The 21,158-nt window shown below is 53.8% G+C and overlaps 4 protein-coding genes across 4 annotated transcripts; 2 read left to right on the top strand and 2 right to left on the bottom strand.

Moving 5' to 3' along the window:
* Positions 1-871: 871 nt before the first annotated feature.
* On the top strand, positions 872-3,981 carry HER10_EVM0012480 (uncharacterized protein). Its single transcript, XM_035481874.1, has one exon. The coding sequence runs from the start codon at positions 2,333-2,335 to the stop codon at positions 3,596-3,598; it is 1,266 nt and encodes a 421-aa protein (XP_035337797.1). The 5' UTR covers positions 872-2,332; the 3' UTR covers positions 3,599-3,981.
* Positions 3,982-5,928: 1,947 nt separating this feature from the next.
* Positions 5,929-8,092, bottom strand: HER10_EVM0010893 (cyclophilin type peptidyl-prolyl cis-trans isomerase/CLD). Its single transcript, XM_035480338.1, has 5 exons — positions 7,834-8,092; positions 7,407-7,432; positions 6,755-6,900; positions 6,490-6,627; positions 5,929-6,391 (listed from the first exon to the last, which is right to left on the bottom strand). Exons 1-5 carry the CDS (start codon positions 7,869-7,871, stop codon positions 6,191-6,193), a joined length of 549 nt encoding a protein of 182 aa, XP_035337664.1. The 5' UTR covers positions 7,872-8,092; the 3' UTR covers positions 5,929-6,190.
* An 8,947-nt stretch (positions 8,093-17,039) lies between these two features.
* On the top strand, positions 17,040-19,474 carry HER10_EVM0001114 (uncharacterized protein). Its single transcript, XM_035470873.1, has 2 exons — positions 17,040-17,878; positions 17,937-19,474. The coding sequence occupies exons 1-2, from the start codon at positions 17,592-17,594 to the stop codon at positions 19,078-19,080; spliced, it is 1,431 nt and encodes a 476-aa protein (XP_035336860.1). The 5' UTR covers positions 17,040-17,591; the 3' UTR covers positions 19,081-19,474.
* Positions 19,475-19,732: 258 nt separating this feature from the next.
* HER10_EVM0003105 (uncharacterized protein) lies at positions 19,733-20,960 on the bottom strand (the record flags this gene model as incomplete). Its single annotated transcript, XM_035472791.1, has 1 exon — positions 19,733-20,960. The coding sequence occupies exon 1, from the start codon at positions 20,807-20,809 to the stop codon at positions 19,733-19,735; it is 1,077 nt and encodes a 358-aa protein (XP_035337024.1). The 5' UTR covers positions 20,810-20,960.
* Between the last annotated feature and the right edge of the window lie 198 nt (positions 20,961-21,158).

Genomic DNA, 21,158 nt, shown 5'->3' with positions numbered 1-21,158 from the left:
TTGCGTGGACAGACGGCAGTGGGCACTTGGCTTTTTTTTTTGTTCGCTTCCTTGTCTGTTCCATTCCTGGATCCATCTTCGTCGACCGTCTGGCGGCAGTCTGCGCCAACGGTGGCCAATCGAGTAGATTACCAGGCCCTTGTGTCCGGCGGCGGCGCGGCAAGGCCAAATAGGAAAGGAGAAAAGAGGCTGAGCCAATCTTACGGTGGTCGGCCATGTATTCGTGGACGACACGCGAAATAAGCAAGGAAAAAGAGAGAAAATGGTCGACGGGAATGGCCTCGGCGCGTTGAAGGTGGAACAAGCAGAGAGAAGCAAGTGGTGGTCTGGGTGCCAATTTTGGTAGGCGCCGTAAGTTGCAGAGCGGCAGAGGTGCTAGCTGCCAGTCGACGTGGTGGCGGACCCTTGCGTCTGGAGCTCGCTTACGGCGGGCAGGGGTCGCATGGGCCTGGTTGACTGGATGAGGTGCATCGCGACTCGCAGGACGGTCAGGACCTTCTGGACTCTCTGCAAGAGGAGTGCGAGCCCCTTGTTCCAGATTTTGCTGTGAAGCATGGGGTCCAAAGTCTCTCGGCCATACGTTTTGGCCTTCAGAGATACATGTTTCGTCGTTCGCTGCCCATCCCTGGCTACAAGGACCGTGGCGCCTAAACCAAGATCGGTGCAACCCCACGAGCGTCGGTACCTTACAGCGGGAGAGCAGCGCCGATTGGTACTTATTGCCCCAAACTTCCATAGGTACCTACCCAGCTCAAGGTAGGCAGAGAGCCCCACTCGCGTGCAGGTTAGTGCAGACCATCTCCCGTCAAGTGCCCACCGCCCGACCCGACGTCTCCCCGACCTTGATGCGGATGCCATACACACTACATGCCTTGTCGCGACTACCGTGACTACCTTGCCTTGTCTTCAACCTTGAGACCTGTGCGCCAAGAAGTCCACTTCAACCTCCGCCGTTCCTTGTCAAACATCAACCTTGGCTACTTTGGCGCATCGTGCTTGACTGGCGCCCAGTACCTCGCATCAGAAACATGCGCTCTTCTTCGTCCCATACCAGGCCCCGTCCGACCCTATGGCCGGCCCCGGCACACGACCGGTATCGTTCGCCCTTTGGCCAGATGCCCAGAATCCCCCTGTCCGAGTGCCCATCCCGTCCTCCACCGTTATCGTTTTAGATCGCGACTCCCACGATGCGCCGCATGGGTGTTTGCCTGTCATTCGGCTACCCATCCTGCGTCGATCACGACCCTCGTCCACGGGTTGAGCAGACAGAAGGGAAAGCATGAGTCTAGATGCGTGTAGGGATATCCAGGCTATGGAAGGCGGCAGACATGGCCCATGGGTGACAGACAGACGTGATATTAAACCAGCCCGGCCTCTCATCCCGAAATGGCTTTGTGGTCTTCACCTCACCTCACCTCCTCATCCACCAAACGCCCTCTTCCCTCGGGATTCGCAAAAGAACGCGGAAACAATCGCATTGTTTCCCTTCTTCCCTTGAGGCCCATTCTTCAGACCACCCTAATTTCCGTGGATTTCATTGTACGCGCTTGAGGCAGGCAGGCACCTTCCTTTATTCGTTTTATTGTTCCTTCCTCCCGGACCGAGTCGACTGTTCGATCCTTCCTCGTCTTTCAACAACCTCGCAGCTTACAACGCCGCCCCACTTTACCCGAGATATCAATCTTTGACCTCGACCATCGTCGCATGTAGCACGACAAGGCCTTGTTATTCTTCTTCTTCTTTCGCCTTCTATTCTTGACTCAGCTGGTATCTGACTGCGCCGGACGTCCTTAATTGTGAATACAACTTTACGTGTGTAAACAAACAAACTTCTTGGTCTCGTTCAGTCCTGCCACTCTAGTCAACAACCGGATTCACCGAGAAACCAAGAACCCACGTACATAAAAACAACCTCGAGGCGGCCCAGCCATCGATCTCAAACTTTCACATCACACACACTCACACTCACACTCACATCAATCATAACATTACAACTTCGACTCTTCTGGAAGACTCGAAAACTCTGCGCTCCTTCCTGCCAAAAGATATCTCAGCCCGCCCCACCTGGTTTGTCCCGTCCTTCTTCCAGCTCATACATACGCAAACCCTAACTCATCTTTTTCACCCAGACACGCACTCAATCCTTTTTTGATTTCATCAAATTCTTTACTACTCTTTACTTTCCTCACTTTCCCTTTGGAATCGCTCACGAGTCCACCAAACTCTTCCCTACTTTTGCGCTCAGCGAGTATCAAAAGCTTCATCACTTGAATATCCCATTCACAAGAATATCCACTCCTTTCTCTTCACAATCATATCCCAAGAATTCACCATGGTTCGCGTCAACTCCTTCGCCATGGCTGTCGCCGCCATCATCGGTGTCCCTATGGTCGAGTCTCACACCTGGGTCGAGCAGCTCAACCGCGTCGCTGCCAACGGTACTCTTGTTGGTCCTGATGGGTTTTCCAATGGCTGGGCTGGTCGTCTCAACGGCTTCGATGACGAGCGATACACTATGCGCATTCCCGGAAAGGGCTTCAATCTCTGCGAGAAGTCCATGCCCGGCGCCCAGCCTGCAGAGTTCCCGTCCTTGACTGCTGCTCCTGGCGACTTCGTTTCTCTCCGCTACCAGGAGAACGGCCATGTCACTAAGCCGACCACCCCCGAGAACAAGCCCCTCAACCGCGGCACTGTCTTCATCTACGGCACCGCCCAGCCCAAGTCTAACCCAAGCGTCTTCGACATTCACCGCCAGTGGACTGCTGACGGCAAGGGTGGCGATGGCACTGGTCGCCTCCTGGCAACCCGCAACTACGACGACGGCCAGTGTTACCAGGTCAACGATTCGCCCATCTCACAGGAGCGTCAGAACGCCTCTGCGCATGAAGCCCTTCAACCCATGGGCGTCAACATTTGGTGCCAGACGGCCTTCCAGCTCCCTGAGGATCTGGCCCAGAACTCAGAGTACTCCGTCTACTGGGTCTGGACGTGGCCTACTCTCAAGCCGGGTGTCGTCGCTGACTCCACGAACGGCCAGTTTGCCGACTTCCCTGTCGGCTTCACGGACGACAAGCGCGCTGCCACCTCTGAGGATATCGAGACGCCTGAGCTCTACTCTAGCTGCTCTGTTATCAAGGTCCAGGGTGAGAAGCTTGTGCCTGGTGCCAAGGCTTCCTCAAACTCCAACAAGGCTGCCAACGATCTGTCTGCGTTCACGTTCCCCGACGAGACGGATTACAACTTCAACGCTATCAAGGACCAGCTCGCCAACCCCTTCCAGGTCAGCGTCGACGGCCAGGCTGCCCCTGTCAACTCGGCCCCCAGCAATGGTACTCACAGCAGCACTCCGGTCACTACTCGCACTCCGACTCCCACCGTTCCTTCTGGAGTCGCCCAGGGCACCAATAAGGCTCGGGTTCTCACTGTCTCTGCTCCTGCTATGACTCTGTACTCGTTCCTCACTGTCACCCTCAATGCCCAGACTCCCGCTCCGACTCCCACCAGTGGTCAACAGTCTGCTGAGGCCAGCGTCACCCCCTTCCTCCACGGCCGTCATGTCAGAGGTAGAGACTCTTGGAACTTCGGCCAGGGCAACTAAGCTGTTGGGGGTCCACGTCGCGCAAGCATTCTGAGGGACACACATCGTCTACTGGGCCATGCGCAACATGATTCGACTTTTTCTGGTTCAACAATTTCTTTCTTTCTTTTCTTTCAGTGCTATTCTTCAACAATACCCAGCATTCCCATACCACTCTCTTGGAGTTTGGGCTCTCTTTTCGGTATCGCCAAAGTCATACAGTACATACATTCGGTTACAGGCATCACGTTCTCTTCAACTTCCCGGCATCAACGGCAACGGGAATTGGACAAAGGGTCATGAACAGGAGTATCACGGTCGACATTTCGGATTTCTGAGCATTACCCCAGGTGGACAGGACGGGGCAGGGCTTTTTTCTTTCTTTCTTTCTTGATGACCCAGGCATATAACCGGAACGGAATTTCCGGTCGGCGTTGGAGGATAAAGGATGATACCAACTTCTTTCTTCTTTCAGTTGCCTCAATATTCTGAGGCCATTTCTTTGTCATCAGGGAGGGTTTGTCTCCCAAGAGTTTTCAAGTCTCCCCCATGGGTATATGGGAGGAAGGGCTTCCAAAATGGTTCGCACTTTTCTCAAGGCTTCGTTCTACACCTCTTCTACTCATCTCGACATTCGGACTTCAGGTCTCCCCTTCTGGTTGGGCGGCTCGACGCTGCACTTAAGAGACATGATACGGATTGGAGGAATGTGGTTATGGATTGGATGATTGAAGGGAGGCAAACACACAAAAAACAGGTAGTCATGGAACGCAGAGGCTATAATGCTCGCCTGGAGGGTGGTAGTACTATGGAAGCCAGTTCACACACTTCTTCGTTGCACTTCTTGGTGACTCGCATGTGACATGATTTCAAGGTTCGGCATAGCCATAATGCGGACTCGTATGACTGACCTCTTTGACCAACCTTGATGCTGTTCAGCTCACTCACCGACGCTGTTCAGTCTACCCACCCACTCCATGTAGCCTAGTCGCTCTGATCGGCTGGGGCTATGTTCAAGACCAGTCATCTTTATCAGTACATAGTATCCGCACTTTGATATGACCTCAATTGCAAGATATCTCTTGAATTGAATAGGAAGACTATAGTACCAAACATGTGTTCGATGTGAGCGTTCTGTGCCATGAGCAGCGTTCTTGTGTGAAAATGGCACCGATACCTCCAGAATCTTCCAAGTAGCCAAGCATAGCTATGCTAGTTGATGTCGGAGGCATGGCTCCCATCAGAGCAAAAGCCACCAGGGACAGTCTGAATCCGCCTTGGCAGTGACTGAAGGGTTCACGAGGCTGAAGTACAGGCAAGGCTGCCCAAACCCCTCAATGGTCCCCCAGGCAGCCACCACCCATATTGCACCTTCCTGTCCACGTCCAACCACAACAATAACAACAAACCTTCATCCCATTCCTTGACGGGACGGGCACTCGCTGCTCTCCCTCATCCTCACACCGCCTACCAACCCATCAAGGGTCTATAGGGCACCTCAATTCCATTCTCGTCACCAGCACAGCAGGCGCCCCCCTAGGTCGGGGGGTCAGGTCAAACTGTGGCGTGGGTGGTGGAATGGTTAACGGTCACCAATTATTCACGCCAACCAGCCTACTCGACGACAGGCTCAGCGCATACCCGAGTTCGAATCCCAGCCTGAGCACCAAGAGATGTAGCCCCCAGTTCAGCACCGGGGGGGTGAACTCTTTTGACTTTTTTGGATGACTTGATTATTGGAGTATGATTAAAGATAGATGGGAAGCTTGAAAGTTGATATAGGAGGTTTCTTTTCATTATAAGAGCTTTCCGTCTTCATTATATACAGAAGCATCACCGTCTCTTATAGGAAACCCCAAGACGGTCGGGCCTGAAGGGTTGTGGGAGTAAGCCACTCATATCTAAGTGCCTCATGACTTATTGCTAAAGTCCTACGAGTATGAAATGGTGTCCATCATTCCTTGCGGTAACACTCAATTTCAGGAAATGGTTGTTTGTAATTAGTTCGATTGAACACGCTTTTCAGCATTCCGCCCAGCCTTCACCCGCCCCCTCGTCCTGCCGGGCGCGCTGCCTGGGCGCTCAAGATTATGATGAGGTTTGCCATCACTTATTTCAACATTTAGATACCCAGCCAGACGTCAACGAAATATAAATCCGTGTTCAGTTACCTCTGATCGACGTACAGATGATACAGAGCCATGGGCAATTATCGTTTTCTCACTTTTCGTGGTCCCACATAAGGGGAGAGGAGATAAGGAGATGTCTAGTGTGAACCAGGAACAAGTTGAAGACGAGGAAGGGGCACGTTTTCAAGTATTCATGACACGAGGCGTCTCTCATGGGCTACGGGGGTTTTGGGCCTTGAACCAGATCAAGTCAACTTGCTAGGTGAACATGTGAACCCAGCGGGCAAGCCGGATGTCATCCTATCCCTCTCTCGCCTCGCATACGGTAGCTTCCTCGCTCCGAACTCCATGTATCACGAGCCAGAACGTGGGATTCTGATGCTACAGCCTCACAAGGCGGGCAGCAAGACTGCCCAAACAACATGTCCTTGCTCATCCCGCCTCATAGCTCATCACCTTAGGATTTTATCAACCAAAACCATCCTCACATCTCACCACACTGCGCAATGACAACGTCCTGGTTCGGCTGGTCCTTGCCGCGGTACCCCGTCTTGGTGGCCTCCATCATCTTGACAATGTCCATACCGTCGACGACCTTGCCAAAGACGACGTGCTTGTTGTCCAGGAAGGGAGTCGGGACGGTGGTGATGAAGAATTGGGAGCCGTTTGTGTTGGGTCCGGCGTTCTGTGAAGATGGCATTATTAGTCTAAGCATCATAATCGCCAATTTTGTCACGTTACAATGAGTTGGTGTCAAAATGGGAAAGGAGGTTCTTCACGTACGGCCATGGAGAGCAGACCAGGCTGGTCGTGCTTCAGGTTGAAGTTCTCATCGGCGAACTTGGAGGTGCCGTAGATGCATACCGAGCCGGTACCGTCGCCGTTTAAAAAGTCGCCGCCCTGACACATGAAGCCTTGGATCTGTGAGATATTGTCCGTCAGCCGTTGTCACCGTTGTCAAGTATCTCCGCCACCACCTTCCTCCTTCGATGTCCAGTCCAAAATTTGAGTACGATGGCTAGTAGTGTTACGTAGAAAGAGAACTCACGATACGGTGGAACTTGGAGGCCTTGTAGCCCTGCGGACGACCCCGGGCATCCTTGGACTCGCCGGTGCAGAACTGACGAAAGTTCTCAGCCGTCTTGGGGACTACATCCTTGAAGAGCTCGAACGTGATGCGGCCGAGCGGTTCACCTAGAGACAATACCGAAGAAGTGTTAGAGAGAAACGATATAGTCAAACAATAGACAGCAAAGACGTATTTCCAGACTTTGGGGTTTTGGGAATGATAGCCGGGTAGGTTCGTAGACCGAGAGATCAAGGTCACACCGAAGAGCCGAAGCACACCAGCAGCTCGGAGCCCCGGAGCCGGGATTGCCTGAGCCGCGATGTTCGACCGCCGATGGTAGCGTCTTTGTGGCCAAGAGGGGACAAGTTCCAAGCCCCTAGACTCATCTGGACGACGACAACCTAGCTCGTTCGTGGACAAGAGTGCCCAGCATGTAAGGCAGAACCTTGCGGGGATCCGTCTCTCTCGGCATATGCACACGTGCACAATGCCTGCGAATAGCTTCGTGGCCCCAAGACTTCAAGAGGCCATAGGACGACAGAGCAGTTCATGAGACTCGTTCCCCGAAGCACCCCGGCCAAGACATGAGGAAAGATTGAGCCCCCCCGACGGCGAATGATTTGATACATACCACCGAGTGTGATGTCGAAAAAGACCCTATTGACGCAGACTTCTGTATTAGCTCACTTCCTTGTACAACTCAAATCAAAAAAGGGTAAAGATTGGATCACTCTCGGGGTAGTGAACTGCCACCGACTTCCGTGTCCTTGTCCACATATCAGTACAATAGATGCTGGCTTTCCCACCTCTACCAGTGAAGCTCGAGAGGCTGTTGAGGAGGGTGTGGATGCCGAGAGCTCAGCCACCGCCACCGCTTCGAGATGATTGCAGCCCCTTCCCTCGCAGAATCGCTAGGCTAGGTGTTGGTGGGAAGCGGTGAAAGGCACAGCGAGGCTTAATGGGATGAGAGATGGAGAGGCGAAAATGAACATCCACCGAAAATGCCGCGCGCGATAAAGGGTCCCGGGTAGAAGACAGAGGAATAAACTTCGACTTACAGCGGATTGCCGGATTCCGGGAGCTTCGTGGGAGGCATGGCTGGGGGTGGTTTTGGGGGTGGTAATCTAGCCGTAAAGTCGGACGTATGGGCACGGGGATAAGGAAACAAACGAAAGAGAAAAAAAGTAGACTCGGCCCCAGCTGCAGCTGTTTCTCTTCCGTGGGCGCCGGCGGGGTAGTGGGCTAAGGTACGTTGAAAGGCGGGGTGGCAGTTGTTGAGACTTGAGAGCCAGGCGGTGGATGATTTCGATATCCCAGAACTAAAGGAAGGTATGGAATACGGGAAACTTCTGTCAATCCACGCCGAGGATTCGTAGGCCCGCACCTGTCCTGCACCCATGTGGGGCCGCCCAGCCCGTCCCAAAGTGCGGAGGGCAACGCACGCACCTGAGCCGAGTTGTCGGAACCCGGGCAGAACAAACCTTCCATCGGTTCTTTTGGGAGGAGAACTCCGCCAACGACAACGCTACACTACCTTGGGTACTCCGTACCAGTACTCCTTCAGCCAACCTTGGCACTTCAGCTTTCCTGCCCAGCTCGCCCGGGCGACTGGATGGGGATTGTCAGCGACATGCAGGCCCCAGCCCGCTGGTGCGGAGGCACCTACCCAAACGGGCCAAAAACGAGGCTTTACTTGTCCCCCGGGGTATCGGGTTGCTGGCAAAATGCCTCAGATGCAGCGAACATGCAAGCCACACTGAAACCGAACTCCGCATCAGAGGGACGTTCTTTACGCGTATCATTCGCTTCATTGTGGTGTTTGGAGATGCAGCGATCAGCTCGCAAAGGCTTCCGAGTCCCGTCTTGCTGGAACCTCCAAGGATAGTGGCCGTGCCTCGACCGACTTGCAGGACAAGCTGACCGTCATGTTGTTAACACTGGTACTCTACGGATGTACTCTCTTGTTGCTCTCATCCAGTAGAAACAAAAAGCTGGACCGTCACAAAGGTATCATCTTCCATTAACTCTGCCGATTCTAGAATGATCCTGCCGCATGGGCAGTGGATATGGTTTTATACACCGGCTTCGATTTGTAAATCACCCCAATAATCCACCGTATGAGGACCCTTCATGCGTCACAGATTTGCCCAGACCAGCAGGCCAAGGGGCTCTCCATGCAAGATCGATTTCCAGGGAAGCACGGGGGTTAGCGACTATCGATGATCTTGGTTAGTGAAGAAACGACAAAGTTGGAGAAGTCAGGGTAGATTATCTCGAGAACCCCAAGGATGTTCTTCTCTCCGGTCCTAAGTCGGGGAACACTTGGGCATGGGAGCACCCCTCGTGGCATTTTTTGCGAATTGATTCTCTGCAATTCTACCTTTGAACGGATGGACTCAGTTCTCTACAGCTTCTACGACCATGAGGCCCTGTTTGCTCCTGCGACGTGACGGTCGAGAATGTCAAGAATGAGAATGTGTAGTTGCGCCTCATCACGACAGCAGTTTACGGTTAGTGAGACCATCAGATCCACTCAGATACTGGCGAGCCTTATCACAGCAAGTAGAAAATGCTCAAAAGACCGGCCATGTCTGATAGAAGCCTACAACATCCCCTAGAAGAGCGGGGGCGTAAGATTGCTCACGGAGCAAACTATCTTACCATCGTGCGAGGGATTCCATCCGCCTTATGTTAGCTACCACATCGTAAGCATTCTCCAGATATCGAGCCAAACCCAAAAACAAGACAATGATCACGCCGAGCAATCGTGAAGTTACTAGAAAGATTGCTGGATATATGGTCTTACTAGACACCGCGAGAAAAGGAAAAATCGCAAGGAGTTCCCTCGTTTGTTGCATCACGCCATAAGCTCAATCATGATGGGGGAATTATCAACTCACGCTTCAACCATGATAGACGAACTGACGGGCTTGGTGGATCGCAGGCTTACTTGGCTAGGTAAGTACCAGGCTGAAATAGCGAAGAAGTTCAAGCTCGATGATACCTTGGTACGTTTGGAACCAGTTGTGTTCGTTCCTATGTAGAGAGACGTGGAAAGCAATGGAAAAGCCATCACGGCAAGATGATTAACCCATTCGTTAAGCAGGCATCAAGCCTCCTAGAGTTCGAGGTAAATTTGACCAGAACTCCCCAGGACAGTGAAGTGGATATCCTCCTCCATCCGAATCGCAGCCTAGGCCGGTGTAAGCTCCATGTGCGCCTCATCGCCAGCAATCGTCACAACCCTCACCATCACGCTCGACTTCGAACGTCGGCTTCATTCAACTAAAGAGGACCGTCGAGATCTGTCCTCCAGCTCACAATAACTTTTACATCTACAGAAATGTCGGTGCGGCATGTAGTAGACCCGACACTGGCGACCATTCCATCAAGAGAACCGGAAGAGGCAAGATGAGGCAAAATGTTCTCTCTTCCCTCCATCCATACTCGGGAGAAGCCAAAATGGAGACCTGTTGGAGGAAGAATATGTCAAAACCTTACAGTTACTTTCCCAACACCGGCCACACACACAAGCACATACACCCCGGACCGGCGAAATTCTCGGATGAGCCGTCTCCCGATCGGCCGTCGTCCGCGCCGAGGCCGGGGGTCGCCGAAGATATAGTACTCTCCCCGGGGTGGGCTGTCCGCTGACGGCTGTCAAAGTGTGTCAATCTGACAGGGGGAACAAACTGTTCGAAAAGGAAAAGAGAGGGAAAAAAAGACCCGCGCGGCCGCAAATTCATGGGCGACAGGGGCCCCCGGGAGGGAACTTGACTCAGGACCGCCGTGGATGAATCCGTACCTGGCAAGGGCACGCGAGACAAGACTGGTTCGGCATACAAAATTCCTCGCGAGGTCGTGCACTAATATTGGAAAGCATATTCCGTACGCAGTACGGATAGAGGGAGAACAAGAACAGCAATATATTAAGCTTCTTCGACTAAAAAGAAATATAGGGAGAGAAAGCTTGATGTTGTCGCACTTGAAACAATAGATCAGCCACAATGCGCTACCTGGGCGCTCGGCCTTCATGCTTCCTCTGGTAATCAGAATTCCAACGGTCAAGGGGGTAGATAGAAGTTCGCGAACCAGTCAATGATATACCGAAACCAGAGTGTTCGTCCGCTTGAACCGCTGTTCTGGGCGTCGAGTCTGATGAATCCTCAATTCGTGGATGGGCACCCGTTCATCTGGCATTGGTCGCGTGGTTTTCTCTGCTGCCCTCACCTCACATCTTACATAACCCACCGCGCCCAGAGGTCCTCCCGAATCGGAGCGAACATCGCGCAGAGAACCCCGCGTCCTTTGCCTGCACTACAGCTGCAGCTGCAGCTGAAGCCCGGGGTTGAAAGTGAGGAGAAGCCCCCCGTACCCGTACTCCAAGGGTACCAAATGCAGAAGGCCGCGTCACGGAATTCGGGTTTAACAGAAGATAGTCTACTTTTGCCAAATGCCCAGCCTCTCTTGGCTGAGGCTTGGGGGCCGCGAGAGTGGATGAGGACACCAAACTCGACGATATTGGAGAGAATCGTTACCCCTCTCCAAGTTTCCCGCGGCGCCAGCCATCGCGCACATATGCCGCATCACGACGACCACTTGGAAAGTCTGGAATGCTCGGAACGCTACCATGCACTTGGGTTTTCGCCGTGGACGGTTTGGGGAGATTTGAATTGCTCGCCGGAAATCGAACTGATCGACGGGTGCGAATTGAAGCGTCTGACAGGCTGGCGTTAGCAACAAGCCCCATCAAGGACGGCTTTCCTCTTTGCCTTGCTGCCGTGGTGTGTCTGCCGCATCGCCGTTATCGCGAGCCAACCAACTCGTAGGCGAAAAAAAAAGTCCAGACTCCCCCCGGATGGCGCGGCGTTGAAGATCGACAGCACCAGAGCAGGGTGGAGCGGATGGAGAGGGGGCCGGGCTCGGGTGACAAAGAAGCCTGTTCGTTCCATAGAAAATGATCTCATGGACTACTGGCGATCCAATAGTAGGCTCAAGTCTCGTTGTGATTCGCGAAAACAGGACTTTTCGACTTTCAGACTCCCGAGGACCTCACACATTGGGGGCCTGTATATTTTGTTTCGGGCGCGGTTCGTTCCCACCCGATCCACGCATGGCCCGCTGACAGGTCACCCACGATACGAGCCTATCCATACGGAACCAAATCGCGGTGCTAACAAGCAGAGGACCGCAGTTGTGGCCTATAGCCAGGTACGTCGTAGACACACCGCACATGATCACCAAATATCTTGAATGCCGATGTTCGGTAGTGGTTGGGGGGCGACTGGGAGATATTGGAGGTGTGGAATGCGATCTGGGATCGGCAAGCCTTCTTTCAACGTTCAATGGCGTGTCTGCACAGCCCTGCGCCAGCTGTTTTCCGGGGATTGAAAGTCAAATCGATGATGACCTTGATGACAAAAGAATATCCTCATTCCTGCGCGGCGAAGATAAGCACCTGGCCCCCGCGAAAATTGTGGCCTTACCACACGACCACCGAGTTACGAGACAACTCGTGCTGCTCACTTGCAACGAGAGCGGGCAGACGAATTGGTTAGTGTTCTCGTTGGCGCCATAAAATGCGGGATGGAGAGGAAAACTACCTAAGTCAGATGGCTCCCAAAGAGAGACCTAGATGTGCGGCTCGGAAGGCTCCGGGGTTGAACGTCGAAATCCGCAAGACCCGGAAGCATAAGGTTATGGCGTGGTTGTTGCCGGCGGCCAGGGCAATCCGATGAATTTCATTCCGACGGCGAGGGGCATCTACTGATCCGTCTGCAACACCCCGGGTCCGATAGAAGTTGATCGACACTATTCTGCCGCGGATGCTATGACGGCATGATCCCAGTTGCACACACAGGCTCTGTTCACAGCCGCCCCGCGTACCAGCCTCCCAGCTTTCGAGCCTCTCGAGGATAGGGTAACTTTTTCCCTCATAGACGTGGAGAGTAGGCTGTGAGATCTTTCTAGTGAACCATGAAAACTTGGCTCACAGCGGGCGTTCTGTTGTAATTTAGTGCGCAGACGTGTTCGAAGAGACCGCAACCATACTGCATCGTAGGCTTGAATTTTCGATGGAGGCTTGAAAGCCCAGAAAAGTCGGTATCTAAGCACGCTGCAGACGAAGACCGGGAATGTTCTGGTCAGGCCGGGAGCCAAGCCGTTTTCGTCGCCGTCATCAATGGCGGGGATAAGTTGGTGTGTCCGGATTTGACGGCACTCACCTTCGGTCAGCGTCATTAGTCGAAGCAGCCCCCCCTTGGAGCGGGCCAGTATCCCCAGACGCACTGTGAAAAGACTATTTCCTCGTACTGTTGTCCTGTTAGTCACGGATCAATCGGCTTGTCTTTGCGCGTGTTTCCTCCTTCGAGACAGCTTGATACGATTTTGCAGAGGCGAAGTTGTAGTTTGGTTATCGTACTGATCATATGATTTAATCACTGATAACGGTAGGGAGTTCATTTTCGCAATTCGGCGGTTCAATGGCAGTCATGTAAGGTACCGAGGGAAGCCTTCGTGACATCGATTTCGTCGTCCCCAGGAACAGCAGTGGTTCCAAGGAGATCAAGCTTTCCTAGGTGGGCGCCTGAGCGTTTCCAGGGGCCTGGGTTGTTGAGACGGAGCAAGACACAGCAGCGTCCAAGAGAGCCGTTCAGTGGCTAAAGAATCGTAAGGTTGTTCGTGTCGTGGCATCTGATAATAAGATGTGTGAGACATACATGTGTCGTGTTGCCAGAGCAGTACTCCGTACAGATACTCTGGTGGTGTGCTCTTGCGCTTTCGCGTCTGACATCTTGACCTGGCACCCTGGGGAATACCGACTGCCAAAGCAGCGGTCTGGTGCTCGGACTGGCTGAGGTGGCACTGACAACGATTAGACGTGGCCGAGTGAGTGCATCTTCTCGAGATGCTGGTGGTAAGGTCCGAGGAGTCAATTCGACTCGGTAAGGAGGACGACACATTGACAAACGCTTGAATCAAGCAAACCCACACTGCCGATAGAGTCGTCGTGGCAAAAAAGCGTCGTCTTTGTCCGTGATGCTGAAACATTGAGAAGATGGGGTGAAATCAATTGCCCGTCGGCCCTAGCGTTCCGAAGCTGGCCATCTGATTTTTCGAGTGGTTGCAGCGCGTGCAGCGGTAGCCAGCCAGCATGTCGTTACTCGCCATGAACAATAGTTCGTGGCTATTATTAATTGTTCTCACGACCTTCAGACCGTCCATTTCGTCGGAGCGCTGCGCTGAGATGCAGGTTCTATTAATGATCATGTCTGAGATGTTGAGACGTATTCCAGACGAGGGACAGTAAGGACGTCGTATTCCGTGCCAGAAGATTGAGTTATTGCTTTTCGTCGTATTGGACGGATACGTGCGTGTTGTGCTTCTTTTTTCTCTCTCTCTCTTTCTTCCTCGCATGTACCTATGCGGGATGTGCCAGGGGTATGTCGTCGATGTTGGTGTTGAAGATTTGAGGGCTTACTTGGTAGGTATGTTGCTTCTCCCGGGCCGGGGTAGCCGTCGCCTCGAATCGGTGCCGCGTTCCCTACACACCAATACACAGTAGAACGTCAGAAACGAGATACACACGGATTAGTGATGGCGTGCTCGGTTGCTCCCACCTGCAAGGCACAACCCAGCGCTCAACTCCGACTTTGTACAATCCGATGGCTCGTCTGACACTGGCCTGACTCGGTGATATGGATCCATGTGCGCCATGTCCGGGGCTGGGAAAACCAAAGCACTCTAAGTTGGAAGAACCCCGTTCGTGAGGGCAAGGATTAAGCAACATAATAATGCGCTATGGCTTCAAAAAGAAAGCATAGCAAATTCAACAGGTAGACGTTGGTTGCTCCAGCCATGTTCCGTACAAGCGGCTGATAATCGTAGGTTGCATTGGCCATTGGGGATGTCCATCTAGGTGCCTGCTGTTCGTATGCCTTTCCGTTTCAATGTCAGGCATGAGCGAATATGTTGGCAGTTCAGTTCCAGGAGGTATGATCGTGAAAGAGACATCAAACCCTCAGACACGCGGCTCCAGACAGCTGGACTCGGGCGATCGTTTGGCGAGAGACGAAACAACCGAGCAGTCGTATCCTACTCTGACCCTTGTCAACTTTGCTTCTGGCGTAAGCCGCTAGGTGCTTGCTTCTGCTGCTGCAATTCTCCGTTGGGTTATCGCCGCATGGTGTCGCGGTCTTTCCCTTCCACCGTCCGGCGCCGCATCCCCACAGCATCCCCTGCGTTCTTTTGGAGGCATCGCCAGAGCATCGGCCTGGGCCGCCGGAGGGCGGATGGCGTCGATGATGCGCACCGCGGGCTAAAGCTGACCGGTAGCCTAGTACCCGGCCGTAGCGGTGCGGGATTTGGCTTGGATGCAAAGACAAAGGGGAACAAAGAAGACGGCATTTTGCATGGTCGGCTGTTCATTACCCATGCCTGTTGAAAACCGAGAAATGATGATTTGCCGAGGCCTTGGAGGAAGTTGACGTTGGAACTCAAATCGTGAACGGGAAAGTGGGCGAAATGGAAGCTGAGGGCACGGATGATTTATCCGACGTGATATCAGCAAGGGAAAGAAACCCCTTCTTCTTTGGAAGCGGTGTCAGCAGGCCCGAACGGTGTTGGTGTTCGTGACTTGAGGTGGTGTTGCGGTGCAGGTTGTGCGGGCGCGACAGGCAGACTCTTTGGAATTTCAGGCGCCTTGATGGCAGGTACGCACTACCTTGAGCTAAGGCAACGTCAGGCAGTCCGGCAGTGGTATACGGTACCTTGCGTGTCAGATCAGCATCATGCTGGGCCCCTTGATTCGATGCGAGATTTCTCTACCTAGGATAGGGGTAGACGAAATCCGATAGGGTGCGGTTTGCAGTATCAGCCTCATGACGGCAGCGGGAACGACGACAAAGAACCAACGGGTTGGCCGAGATGAAGAGGAGAATCGGATTGTTCATCACGGGAAGCGGCGCTTGAGCTTTGATTTTGTGTAAGGTAAGGTACCTCAGATGCTCCGTTAGTAGGGGGTAAAAGACAAGCGACGCTAAAGCGAACCTAAGCACCACGGCGGTAGGTAGCCCAGAGTCAGGCTTAAGTCACTGTATCCGTCAAAAGCAGCGGGAAGAGACAATCTACGGTAAGGTAAGCCCCCGGCCAACCTTAGTTGTAGACGACTGCTTTTACATTTCTTGCCTTGAGAACAATACGCTTGTCTTTGAATTGTTCAAGATTTCAGAAGGCCATTTTCCCAGTTTCCCCGCCGGTTCATTGCCGGTTCCCCAGTCAAGAACCAATTCAACCATGACATTTTAAGAGAGCAACCCACTTGCTATGTGAGCACTTGAGCGAGATATGATGCTAGTCCTAAAGGGGTATAGTCGTCTGTCCGAGGGTCGAGTTCCATCACTCACATTGTCTCTGGCGTGGCGCTTTGTTTCCCGAAACAGACTAGACCGGGGCGTCCTACGAGCTGGGTGAAGGTGCAAACGAGGTGACTTGCAACAATTGACGGCCCTGAGTCCCTTTGACTGCTCGCTCAGACCCGCGAGCGTCCATCTCAGTCACCTACGAGACGCATGCCTTGGATTTCCACATACGTACATACGCAGTCTACTCCTTTCAAAAGGCAGCGCTTTCATCCATGGTGGATTGTCTGTGCTGTCTCGGTACCTGCGAAGCAGTCGGTACGGGGCACTATCCGTACTCAAGTATGCTCAGTTTGGTCGCCCGTCTCCATGACACCCTTTCGTGCCCCTACCTGGCCTGAAGGTGTGTGCACCAGCACAGATTGGAAAATGCTAATTGTCTGAGGCTTCGCAGTGGCACAGTGTGAGGGCAGCCAACACCCATTTCATCCAGGCCGGCGTGCAGCGTGCCAGGTTACCAACACCACCTCACAAAGAAGACCCGGTTTCTCAGCACCTCCACCTCCTTGCATACAACCCTGGCGCGGGCTAACTCATACCCTGCCCAATCCCATCTTGCAGGCCGCTTCTCCGTTCCCATCGCTCTTCCCCAGTCTTTCCTTTCGCTCTGTGCCTCAGTGCCTCTTTCCTTCGTGTGCCGTGGTGCCTTTTTGCACCTTTTTGACTGGCCTACCTACCTATTACTCCGTACACTGGAAGGCAAGGTAGGGGTACTTGGGTACGTCTCTGCCACACTTTGCTTGGTTTGGTTTGGTGGCCCTTGGGGTGTCTGATGTGTCTTGTCTGGGCTGGGTGGTCCTTCCTCCTCCTCCACTCCTCTTCTTCCTTCCCCTTCGCACTTACCCGCCCATCGACTTGTGGTTCCCACTTTTTCACTGCGACCGGGCTGTGTTACGCTCTTACTGTCCGTCAGAGTTCCATGTCCTGTTCCATACTTATCCCACTCCACCTGCACTCTCCCTCCCTCCGCACTCTCTTGCCTGCTTTTGTCAACCTTCCCCAACCACCATCCGACATCGTGTCGTGATCCTCCTCTTGTTTCAATTCGCTCTACTCACCACGCCTCCCACGGCTTGAGAGTAGATTGGAATCACGACTCGTATACAGACGGGAATACTATCTCTACTAGAGGCAATTTCCCTCGTTACTCTATCGGATTGTATCGATTGCACGCCGCATGCGAACGGGGGTTCAGGTCGACCATTTCCGTCCGTAGTTGCTGTTTTCGGCTTTCCGGTTTCAAATCAAGGCAGTCACTCAACCTAGCCACACCCATCTCTCAACTCCATGAACTCGACTCTCTCCCGACCGTGAGTTTTCTTTCGGCATCACCTTCCAACGGTGTTCGACTTTTCAACTGCCAGGAAGTGGATTTCGACTCCTAGATCGCCGTCAAAATGCCTGCCATTGATCAGGTCTTCGTCGAGGTCTCCCACCTCGTGGTGCGGCAGCTTTCTTCTTCGGCCTCGGGGACCTTCTCCGCTACGCCGTCTGCACCATTCAGCGCCGACCCTACGTCGACCGTCAACGATGCCACGAGCGTAATCCAAACGACCACCGACAACCCGACGCCTACCGGTAACTCGGGCAATGGAGGAGGAGGGGGCGGCAACGGTGGCTCCACGAGCTCCCCTCTGCTCTTCTTCGTCGCCCTGGGCTTTGGAGTAGTTTTTACGAACTTATGGTTAGCCTGCTTAAGACTTGACTATACCCGCTCAATAACCATCTAACACCGTCTCTAGGATCATCGTTGGCGTCAAGTACTGTTTCCGGTACAATGCTCGTAATCGTGCTATGCGTCTCAACGAGGATGGCGAACCCATCAACCTTGAGAACATGCCTCGCCCGCACCGTAGGCGCCGCGAGAAGAAGTTAATGACGATGGATGAGGTCAACGACAAGTTCCCCATGACAAAGTACAAGACATGGGTATCTGAGCGTGCACGAGAGGGCCTGCCTACCGCCGGCGGTGTTTCTGCGCCTCCCAGTCGGGCGAACAGTCTCCGATCTGTTGATGGAGTTGTACCGGAGCTGCCCTCGAAAGAGCGCGAGTCGATTGAAGATCGCCCCGCTACCGCCGCCGGGAACAAAGCCATCGCCGAGAAACCTACCGAAGATGCGGCGAAGAAGGACGGAGACACCTCGACTACAACTGCCAATGCCGATGCTACTCAGACCACCCCGACTTCTGCCACTCATCTCCAACGTGTTCACAGTGAGGAGGAGGACGAAGACGACGAACACATCAATGCTGCTGTTCCGCCTGAGCTGATGGCTACCAGCGGTGATACTTGTGCCATTTGCATCGACACGCTTGAGGACGATGATGATATTCGCGGACTAACATGCGGCCACGCCTTCCATGCTGTCTGCGTCGATCCTTGGCTCACCAGCAGAAGGGCCTGCTGTCCTCTGTGCAAGGCCGACTACTACACACCCAAGCCCCGACCAACCCCTGGCGAAGGAGATCCCAACGCCACAGGCGACATGGCCCGCACGGCATCGCGTACCAACATGCCCAACGCCCCCCCAGCTGCGTGGTATAACTTGAGTGGTGCACGATTTGGTCTTGGGGGACGCAACAACGGCAACCGTCGCGGCAACAACCGATCGGACCGTCGTCCTCGTACTCATCAACAGGCTGCGCCTGCCTCAAACCAGAACACCTCGCAAGCCTCGCCGACTAATGCTGAGAACCAGGAATCTCGTGGTCTCCTCTCCAACATTAGGCTGCCTGCCTTCCGCAACCCCCTCCGGCGCGGTGGCGATCAGCAAACTCCATCTCCGACGGCAAATGGTGCTAACGTCACACCATCCCAATTGGAGGCTGGTACGCAGACTGCACCAAACGCAGGCACCACCACCGCCATGACTGAGGCACGGTGACCGCCTTTTTGATGATTGTATCACCTACTAAGGCGAACGCGATTTTGTTTTTTATTGTTGTGCTACTCATGTACATCATACCCCCGAGACCAATTTGCAGATCTCAGCATAGACCTGCGATGTTTATTGCATTATATATGCAACACGACGCCGCTTTTCATACCCATACTTTTACATACAGACGGAGTGGGATTAGGCCACATGGGCCAACGGTGGATGTGGAGGGTGGATCAGGCCGCGCTGCGGCAGAGGCAGGTTTGCATTGCAGGCACACGGGACCTGTTTTGGTTTGGTTTCTCTGGAATTACAAGGGGAGCGGCGGAGTTGCGGCGATTAAGGCATCACTCGTCACGGAATAATGACAATCAAAGTTAACGTAACAACTTCTTTGCAGACCACTTGATTGATATTGTGATTGTGAATGTATGTGATTTTATGATTCATGCCCGCAGCGTACATTGGCACAATATCGAAACCATGAAGGACGCCGTGGATTCTTCACTAGTGACACATGCTTCGCCCCGAAAAGGGTATTCAAGCAACCTTGTGGTATTGAGCCCCCCCCCCCCCCCCTTTTTTGCCTGGCCGAGTAGTAAACCAGAACTCTTGTGTGTGGATTCTTCTGCAATTGGTACATGCTGAAAGACCACACCTAAAGATACGATCCCTTCTGGAACCGGCCTCCAAAGTCTTTTGCTTTGTTGAGCAACTCTCTCCTCTGCGCTGTCCCAATCTTGCCTCCCAGGGACATGTCCTTCTCCTTGTCGAAAGCCCTTTTGCTGGGGTCATCTTCCCCCTCCTCATCCCTCCCAGGCTTCCCGCCGTGCTTCTTGTTTGCCTGGTGCTCCTCGTACATGCTTTTGCCCCGCGCGCTCGCAATGTTCTCGCTGATGCGTCTCTCCCGCTCCACTTCCTCCTTGGTCCGGCGCGGCTGCTGGTTCTTTTCGTTGCCCGCAGCCGTCGGATCGCCGCGGCCGAGGACGGCGTCCTCGAGGCGTTTGCGCTTCTGTTCTGGCGTCTCGGTCCATATGCTGCTGATGCCTCCTCCGCCTCCTCCCGCGGCGGCGGAGGATTTCCCGCTGGCGAATTTGCGGTTCTTGAGTTTTGTGGGGTCGCGTTCTTGGTAGCCTGACTGCGTGGGCGGCGCGAGCATCCAGTCGTCGCGCTGCGGTGCCGCGGGGCCTTGGGATGCCGTCGCTGCTGCTGCTGCGGCGGCGGCTTGTGCTCGTTGGACGGCTGTTGTTGAGGAGGGGAGGGCTGGGCCGTAGTCGTCATCCGAGTCCGAGTCCGAGTCTGCGGCGGAGGGGCGGTGGTCCGGTGGTGGCATAGCGGGACCTATGGCTTGTTTCGGAGGAAGCGTTGAGCCTATTGGGGGTTTTGTCTCGAGGGCCTCTTGGGCTGGCGCCGATGCGCGAGGTGCTGTTGGGCCATAGCCGTCTTCAGAGTCTGAGTCGTCGAGGGGGATTTCGCTCGAGTTTATTGGGTTTGATGGTGGGAGGGTTGGCCCGATGGAGGGCTTCGATGATGGTGTGGGATTGTTGGGTGCTGCTGCGGCTGTTGCGCTCGGCGCAGTCGGTCCGTATGCATCGTCGGAGTCGTCGTCGTCAAGGTCGATTTCGTCAGTGTTGTTGCGCGTATGCTTTGGTAGTGGTGAGTCCGCGCCTTGGCCATCCGGAGTGCGCTTTCTCTTTGTGAGATGCGGTGGCATTTGTGGACCAATTGAAGACATGATGAAGGCTTTATGTCTCCACGCTGAAAGGGTGGGAAGTTTCGAAGCTTGGGCTTGCGGCTCTTCTTTCGGATGGGTTGTGTTGATAGTAAACAAGTCGTCGCAATGGGAGTCTGGGGAAGTGGATGCAAGGAGCAGAGCGAACCTGCGCTGTGATGTAACTTTGAAGATCCACCACGGCACGGTGAGCATGAGGTACCTCAGGTACCTACCGCCTACCTAAGCAGCTGATAGCGTATTTTGCGGCCCGCCGGAGAAACCCCGGTCCGTGTTGGAGCTCCAGGTTGGTAGGCGGCAGGAACCTAGAACCTGGAACTGTAAGGTGCCCGGTTAGTGTGGGCTGTGGTGT

Source organism: Colletotrichum scovillei (assembly GCF_011075155.1).
Source record: "Colletotrichum scovillei strain TJNH1 chromosome Unknown Contig00002, whole genome shotgun sequence".
In the NCBI taxonomy this organism is placed as follows: domain Eukaryota; kingdom Fungi; phylum Ascomycota; class Sordariomycetes; order Glomerellales; family Glomerellaceae; genus Colletotrichum; species Colletotrichum scovillei.
The sequence above is the reverse complement of the archived record's forward strand: the minus strand, read 5'-3'. Positions and strand labels throughout refer to the sequence as shown.